The 9,345-nt window shown below is 28.4% G+C and overlaps 1 protein-coding gene across 1 annotated transcript; it reads right to left on the bottom strand.

The window, feature by feature from the left end:
- Positions 1–1,372: 1,372 nt before the first annotated feature.
- On the bottom strand, positions 1,373–8,780 carry LOC114166417 (SPX domain-containing protein 3). The gene is made up of 3 exons (XM_028051149.1): positions 8,275–8,780; positions 2,372–2,537; positions 1,373–1,881 (listed from the first exon to the last, which is right to left on the bottom strand). Exons 1-3 carry the CDS (start codon positions 8,752–8,754, stop codon positions 1,511–1,513), a joined length of 1,017 nt encoding a protein of 338 aa, XP_027906950.1. The 5' UTR covers positions 8,755–8,780; the 3' UTR covers positions 1,373–1,510.
- Between the last annotated feature and the right edge of the window lie 565 nt (positions 8,781–9,345).

Here is a 9,345-nt window from a genome sequence, read left to right as displayed (position 1 = left end):
AGTAACATTTATATAAATGTTTAAGATAGTTTTTAAGTCACATCTAAATAAATATTGTCTTTCCTATATTTAGACCACTTTTATATTCGTAATCTCGTTTAATGTTGTCTAAAATTAGTTTTGTTATAATATATATATATATATATATATATATATATATATATATATTATTTTACGTAAGAGTACAATAAAAGAGGAAGAAAAGGACAATTTAAAAGAAAGATAGTTAAAGATTAAATGATGTACGATCACCGACAACATGCATAAATACTCTTTTTCTTGTCGCAGCACAAATGCAGAAGCATCCAATGGAGAACCTAGCTGGGTTAGAGTACTGATGTAGGCAGAAGACACTACATGTAATAGATTATGCAAAACTCTCCTAATGTCTAAATTTTTATTTATAAGAGAATAACTTTGAGGGATTTTATGTGATAATACTCTTACATTATCTGATAGTTTTTTATTAGATTATTCTATAGCAATCTTATTATATGAATCATATCTACAAAATCTTGTATGTCCTCAAAATTCTTTACTACTTCGAGTGAGTGATGTACATCAAAATTGACATATATAGATTTTCCAAATATATGAATCTTTTAAGTTATGCTAATATAAACAAATGAGATATAATAATTGAATAAATAAAATATATATTACGCTAAAAGTTACTTTTTGTTAAGTTCTTACCATTAATATCGGTTAGTGTGCAAATTGAAGAAGAAGCTTGAGTTGTCCTGAAGTGTAATTTGACAATAAAACTTTGATAATTTTTTTTATAATATGAAGTAGTATTTTATTGGTGATTTTAAAATATAAAAAATAAAAAAAATGAAAAATCATTTAAAATATTATCTCAAATTATAAAATAAAATTATCAAAATTTAATTATTAAAAAATTAATTTTCTAATTCAAAAACCATATTTGTTGACCATATTACACCAAATTAAAATGAAAAATTATCCTAACCAATACCAAACTCATTTCAAGTAACTGGTGTGTTACTTGATCAAAAAGCACATTGTATATTATACTAAGGACTAAATTTTTAATTCTCCAAGAAATTGAAATTGAAATATATTCTTTTTTGAAATTATAATAAATTTTGATTTTCAAAGTTTTAAAATAAATAAATATAGATTTCTTAATCCAATCAAATTAAATTTTTTGGTGCGTAAAATGTATGTTTTAATTTATATCAAAATATAATATGTTAAATAGTAATCAATTTAAATATTAATATAAAACATGTTTAACATGTTAAAAAAAAATAAATTTTTTAAATTAAAAAAATTATATTCATTTATTTTTAAATTTTAAAATCAAAAGTACATCAAAGTATAATTTCGTGTAAAAGTTCAATAAATAAAAAACATATTTCATCTTATATTAATATCGACTCATTAAAGACTAGTAAATCTCTTGATCCCATTAAAGCATTCTAACTACGGTATCTATTTCTGAACCAAACAAAGTGTGTTGTGTTGTGATACATGAGCAGATTCACTACACAATGGGAACTGCAGCATTGAGCTGAATTGATTGGATGAGATCAGAGTCTGGCAGGTTGAGTGGAGGCAGAGAGAAAGGACTCTGAGTGGAGCTACCTTTTCTCATCTCTTGCATTGTAAGTAAAGCTGCAACTGTGTTTCTGAATATTCCTTCTCCTGCAACAGTGATGGCCTCTTTTGCTTCCTTTGCTCTCTCTGCTTCTTCCTCAGCAGGGAACACTGCATCGATTATGCATTCACATTCCTTCACAAGCTTTGAAATTAGATCTGTTGTGTAAAAAGGCTGCTCCAACACTTTCTGAATGAATGGCAAACGCAGAAGCCCCCCTGTCCTCTTGTCATATTTCTTCAGAATTTTAGCCAATCCTGCACATTTCAATGTTTTCATCGTTATCGGCGATTTTAAATCTAATTTATCTCTAAAAACCGATTTTTAAAATAAGATTTGTATATATTTTAAAATTTAAAATTAGTATATTTTCGAAATTTTATACCAATTTAATCATTATTTTTATAAATACATAAATTTAGTCTTTTTTATCAAATTTTGTGAAGTTTATTTGACATTTTAAATTCATTTTATTATAATATTTAAGTTAACATTATAGCAAAAATATGTCAAACGGTATAGACAATTTAAATATTATAATAAAATGCGCTTGAAACGTCAAATAAACTTAACAATTGGTTAAAATAACTAAATTCCTATATTTTTAAAGATAAAAAATTAAATTAGTCAAAAGATTTAAAAGAAAAAATAATTTTAAATTTTACTAAAACTTAAATAATCAAATCATATTTAACCCTAAATTAAATTATCTGTGTGAACAAATTACTGAAGGTGAGAACATGGTACCTGTGTAATTGATGTTGCTGTAGTTTACTAAAAGAACCATTTCACCGTGGAAATCAACTATAGCTTTTCTGATTTTTGCCATCTCTTCTTTATAATCTGCTTCTGAGGGTGCACTGCCATTTGGTCCCCATAAATCAACTACTCTCTTTATTCTCTGTTGTACTTCCTGCACCAAATATACCTAATAAAAAACACTCTTCCCTACCCATATATATTTCCAACATTGAGTCAGAAATTAAAATAATTTAATATTAACAAGATTAAATTAAAAAAGAAAATCTTATTTCTACTTCATAAAGTATGCATTAATTTCAAGATTAAATAAAAACAAGAATGTAGTTGATGAAATATACTTAACATTATTTTAAACTTTTATATGTTCCAAGTGAAAACCAATCATGCTCCATTTTCTCCCCCATAAAAGTGGTCAATTTTCTTTGGCAACCACCGGACCACTAGCTTTAGATTCCAACATAATCATATCCACTGTTAACTTAAAAATTCATATTTATTATTGTTCCAATGATTAGTGCTAAGTTCAGAAGACCCATCTATTTTAACTAAGTGACCTATAATAAACTATGAAACATGATTTATATGCATTAGATTTTGATGTATGAAAATGTTGTATCTAATCAACTAATGCATAACAGTTTGTTTATGTATCAAATGTGATAAACTTTCACTTGGACAAATAGTAGAAACGTGTGATCTTAAGTATTATATAGTATGATTCTAACATTCTAAAAATGATATTCTATATTGAAGACAGAGTATTTTGTGTTCGCCTTTATTTCACGGAAGCCTAAAAAATTCTTAAAGAACGCGTTAGAGTTGTTGTTGAAATGTCAACCTCGTAAGATTGTACACTTTTCCCTAATTTTGAAAAAAAAAAATTATCTGATTTATATTTGATAAGTCATGTTATGTATTAGAATGTTGTGCGAAGAAAAAAAGCCATATTGTACTTTTTTCAACTTAAAAAACTTTTTATCTTGCATCTATATTTAGACTTAGAGATTAAATTTGTAATCTTTTATATCACTTATTTATTACTTGTTTAATTAGGAATAGTTGTCGTCTAACAATACTTGGTCTTAGTCATAAGTGACTATATTATAAATTATACTCGATCTTAACCAAAAGTGATTGTATTTTAAACAATTTTCGATCTTAGTCAAAAGTTGTTGTAGTCCAAATAATCCTCAATATTAACCATAAATGGCTGGGTCCAAAGAATACATACCTTGTATATTTGCAACATTACTCTATTAGTGAAACTTTATCAAAGAATTAGGTATAGTTTGATTTTTCAAATGAAACAATATAGAATCATCGAACGTTAATCTCTTTCTACTTTAATATTTTTTGAATAATATATTATTGATCTACAACTAACTAAAGAATGATAGATTCATTAAAATTAGCTTTAACATAAAAATAGGCATTCATACCACCTAATTTACGTTTGACAACGAAAAAATCCATGTAAAAAAAGTGTAGTGGTATTTTTATAAATAAGTGAGTAATTTGCATCAGACTTTGTAGTGTCCGACGTGAATTATCTAATTTACGTCAGACAATAAGATGTCCAACATAAATTTTTTTATATATCTGAATTAGGGTTCCTTCTTCATTTCTCACTACACAAAAATAGCAACAACGTTCTTGCACATTAGGATTTGATCTTTGACAACAAAATGATGGTGGTTTGAGGATTATTTTACGTCTTTGTTTTCATTGGTTTTGCTTCGTCATTGAGGTTTATTTGCTAATTTTTACATTTTCATTTCTTATTGTGACTGTTTATTGCAGATTTCAATCATAGATTTGCATCATCAATGTCCCTTTTATTTTGTTTGCGATGTTTGTTTGTAAGGTAAAAAAAGTTTGTGTTTTTTACTTTCACGACATTTAAAACCAAAATTGAATCTTGTTCTCACCTTGGTTCATTTCTATCACCAAATAAAAAAAAACTACATTAAAATGAGTGTTTTTGAACTTGTTTCTATTTAGGGTGTTGCATATGAAAAGAAAGATTCTTTATAAAGTTGAAGAGTAATTGGTGAATAAGAAAGTCAAACCTAGGAGAGAGGTTGGGTCATCCTATAAGAAGATTAAGTTGACCCCACATCTTTTCTAACTTCAAGGGTATCTTCTTCTATTGTGACCCAACATCTTTTCTAACTTTCCCTCATTACCAATCCTTCTTCAATTCTATCAATCCTTCCTTTAGTATGCAACACGCCAAATTGAAACAAATTCATAAATACTTATTTAATTGTAATCTTTTTTATTTGTCGTAAACTTTTTGACATTATCGGATACGCATCGTATTTGATACACGTATTGTATCCTAACATCATAGTCTTTGATTGTCACTACCTAAACCTTTTTAATTTTATTTTTTTACTACTAGTATTTTTCTTTGAGAAATTTTAACATAGAAGTTTTTTTTTTTTAAATTTACAAATTAAAAAGCTTGATTGGACCGTTTTACCAACATATTAATTTTTTTAAGAAACTAATATGACATGTTTTTATAATTTATAGGCGTAAAAGATTGAATATATATATATATATATATATATATATATATATTACGATAAAAAAATTAATATATTTGATTGATAAAATAAAAATATAATAAACATTGATTCGTCCAACTAAAACAGGGATTAAATTCACTCTCTACCTTTATTAGGAACTGCTTTAGGTTTTTTTTTTCACCTCATTCCCTCTTCTGTAGAAAAATTAATATACTATATATAAATTTTGTGTTCAACTTCTTCTTATAATGTTATCCCACCTAAAATTGTGCACTTAATTTCACTTTTCATTTATATAAGCTTATCGAACTATGTAGTATATTGTGCTCAAGATTAATAGTTACGCAGTGTTCATTTCCGTGAATGGTACGGTGTAATGTTATTTGAAAGAGCGGATTTTGTCCATACAGCGCGTTCCTTTTCAATGATTTAGGCAGATGTAGGAGAGTGAATTTGGGGGATGGATGGATTAATTCATCCCCTCAAAATTGTGCTGATAGTGGTATAATATTAGGCACATTACCAAAATGACCTTGTGATCATGTTTCCCATGCAACTAGAGCAGCTACCATGATCATTGTGAATGTTGGCAACATGGTGGTCGTAGTTTGTTTTGAGAGGTGAGTAATGGTTTTACTGCAACACAGCGTGGGTGTGTGTGTGTGATTGTTGAGTCCATCCATGGAGGGGGAAGATGAGGTGGTTGGGTGCGGTGGGCGAGGAAGAGGATTAAGGGGTGCACTGTGGTGGCGTAGGAATCAAGTGGTGGTGGCGTGATGGTGATGAAGATATGCATCCGTTAGCTAACCGATGCGGTGCAAGTGTGTGTGTGGATGGCACCGGTTACATAACCGGTGCCTTGACAATGAAGGGAATGACACTGATTACAACACTGTGTGTGTGTTTTCGTTTACTTTTTTTTTTTAACTTTTTATAACTTTTTTATAACTTTTTTATAACTTTTTTATATAACTTTTGTTTAAAATTTAATTGTATAATTTGTTTTTTAAATTTAATTGTATAAATTTTTTTAAATTCATAAATTTTAATTTTTTTATTTTAAATTTTCATACAATTTTAATATTTTTTTATTTGTATTAATTAATTATAATTGTTTTTATAACATCAAATTACAAAATCATTCTTTTTTTTATCAAGGGTATTTTGGTAACTTTTCAATTCTATTTATTTTTACAATTAATTTTATCTATCACATCAATCAAATCTCTCACTAACTTTCATAAAACTTGTTTCTAAATTCACTCACTTTACTCTCTAAATCTACTAAAAAATACACAAAAATTCATCCGCCCAAATCTACAGAAATTCATCTCCACACTCTCCCCTATATTCACCCCAAAGGAACACACCCTTATGGTGTGTTTGGATGAAGCAATTTAAGAGAGTAATTCATTTATTTGAAGAATTTGAATTTCTTTGGAGTAAAATGACTTGTTTGGATGAGGAAATTAAAAGGGAATTGAAATTGAAGAATTTTAAGAAGATATTTCAAATCACTAAAATAGTAGAATTTGAAATTCACTCAGAAAGGAAGGAAACTGAAATTCCACAATTTGTGAAATTTCTCATTCTTCAATATTAGAAGTGTCAATTGAGCCTAGACGACCTAGATGAACTAGATAGGCCAGGCTGGTACGATGACCCATACGGGCCCGGCCAACCAAATGATCCAGACTGATTGAGCAAGCCCCACGACATAGACGGGTCGGACAAGCCCAACTACCAAAACGAGTCAGGCAGGCCCGACAACCCAAACAGGTTGGGCGAGCCCGATAACCCAAACAGGTTGGGGGCCTGATGAACCAGACGATCCCGACAATCTGGACGGACCAAGCCGTCTAAATTTTGAAATTCATCCAAATTTGGCCGAGTTGACCTCGACCAAAATTTGGAAAAATTTGGTCTAGTCTACATTGGTCAAAATTTGGTGAAATGTGACTGAGTTGGCTCCGACCTAAATTTGGTCAAATTGAACTGAGTTTACATCAACCAAAATTTGACTGAATTTAGTCAAGTCAGCTCGATCGAAATTTGGTCGATTTTAAAAATTATATATTAAATAAATATTATTAAAATAAAATTTTATCTCATAAGAGAAATTTAATTATTTTATCCAAATAAGAGATTGAAATGTAAAGTATTTCAGTTACTTTATCCAAACAAATTATTTAAAAAAACAAAGACAATTCAATCGCAAGAATTTCAAATACAATATGTTTCAATTTCTTAAAATTATTGAAATGCTTCGTCCAAACACAACAAGAAAATTCAATAGCTCTCGCATATAAAACCTACTATTTTTGGTTATTCAAAATTGCCGATAACCGTTCGTTACTGAGCACCACCTACTTAATACATTATGGAAAATTATCTTTTTTTAACAAACTTTTGACAAAGTTTCTATAAATAGAATTAAATAGATTAATTTTTTATTTTTTAATCAAAATAAAGTAATAATTGTAATACTTATTTTACTTAAAAAGGCAATTCGTCAAAAATTTGTCAAAAATTTTTGTTGAACTATCATCTTCCATATATTATATTAGACGTACTTGCGGAAAATCTTTCCATAAATACTTTTATTAAAAAATACAAAATAATGAAATTAACTTAAAATTAGCTTACAGGAAAATTAAAAGTAAAAATTTAGAAAATAAATAAATTATCTAATTTAATTTATCGTCTTCTTATTTTATTGTTTTAAAAGTGTTTACAAGGGAAAAATTACGCGCGAATAATATAAATAATTTGGTACTAGTTTTGTCGTATTAATTACGTTTTCACAGCTGGTCAACACTACCTCCACACTAATCATAATTACCAACATAGGTAATGCAAAACTTTCAATCTTTTACTCTTAATACTAAACGTTCAAAAGAATATTCCTAAGAATAAACTAGGAGATTATGATGAACAACGAAATGAATTACCACACACAAAATAATTCCCCCTAAAAAGACACTTTTTCGTCTAATAAACTATGACATGTAATTGCGTGATTGCTTAAAACAAGGATAAAGACATGTACACACACTCTACTATTTCACACCATAAAAAGAAAACGAAAACAATAGTTGATAACATAAAAAATAATATCAAGAAACGATCAAATGGGTGTTTGAATTAATATTAATATATAGACATCACGGACCAAAACCATGCTTTATAAATATATAAAAATAACGTATATAAAAGAAATAACAAAACAAGCATACACTAATTTACGATTCAAACATAGCATATGTATAAAAAAATAAAAAAAAAAACTAAAGAACACAAATGAATATAATGAAAATATATAGATTATCGGAGTGTGAAGAAGAAGAAGATTACCATGTGGCGAATGATGAAATCCTCTTCTTTCTCCATGAAGAAGCCATTGAACTTGTCTATTTCAATTTTCAACAAGCACATGAACTCAGCCTCGGTTTTGCCATATTCCAAGGAACCATTCAACAACGTTGGTGCCTCCGATATGAGACGCACCAGCTTCTTCAGTTCCTTGTACGACAAGTACTTGTCCCTCCACTCCGGCAACGACTCCTGAATCTGTTGCTTCAGTCTCTTTCCAAACTTCATAACGTTGGGAAAAAAAATGTGTTTTTTTAACGAATAAACAGTGTGAAGAAGATGAAATGCAGAAAAGGGTTGGTGTAATATGAATGAAATGTGATGAAGGTAGAAAAAAAAAGGGGTTAGAGAGGGGAATTTATGAGCTAAGTTTGCTAGAATATTAAAAAGCATATGCTTAACGTGATGAAGTGGCGGTTTGAAAAGGGTGGTTGAAGGGAGCATGAGAATTGTTAGAAGCATATTCTGTTACTGTGTTACTACTTCATGGTCGTTATTATGACCAAGACTTTGAAAAATTAAAACTTTGGTTGCTTCTTTCGTTGGTGGAAGCAAAATGTGGTTGAGTTTAGTAACCAGGGAACAATAGGGTTTGGGTTTCTCAAGTGGGTCCTCTACTTTTTCTATGACTATCTTATTTTATGTTCTGTATGGATATTTGTTTCGTTAGAGTTGTCACATCACACTTTCTTAATCTTTTTCTTTTTCTTATCATGATCTTGTAAACAAGGTAAATTATATTGAATTCTTAGCGTATTAAGTGGTATATTAGTCCTAATTCAACGGAAAAAATGAAAATTTAAGCTAGTAAAATATCCTTGAAAATAGTATCATTTTGCAACTTCGAAAAATTATCTTTAACTTGTTTTAGTTTAGTCTTTATATTTCTATGTGATAATTTATATTAATAGCATAAACTAAACATGTTCTTTGTTAACATTGTATTTAAAAAACTTATTACTATATTCAGATAAGTTAATTTATTTTGGATTAGAAAATACAATTTATTATAAATGATATGATATTTGTTATTTAAGATTGTTTTTGACTTTT

Source organism: Vigna unguiculata, chromosome 10, assembly GCF_004118075.2.
Source record: "Vigna unguiculata cultivar IT97K-499-35 chromosome 10, ASM411807v1, whole genome shotgun sequence".
In the NCBI taxonomy this organism is placed as follows: Eukaryota; Viridiplantae; Streptophyta; class Magnoliopsida; order Fabales; family Fabaceae; genus Vigna; species Vigna unguiculata.
The sequence above is the reverse complement of the archived record's forward strand: the minus strand, read 5'-3'. Positions and strand labels throughout refer to the sequence as shown.

Coding starts and splice junctions, on each gene's coding strand:
- LOC114166417 (XM_028051149.1), bottom strand. CDS start 8,754: ATGCTTCTAACAATTCTCATGCTCCCTTCAACCACCCTTTTCAAACCG. Junction 2,538..8,274: donor ATTTCATCATTCGCCACATG/GTAATCTTCTTC, acceptor TATTTGGTGCAG/GAAGTACAACAGAGAATAAA. Junction 1,882..2,371: donor CAGCAACATCAATTACACAG/GTACCATGTTCT, acceptor TGAAATGTGCAG/GATTGGCTAAAATTCTGAAG.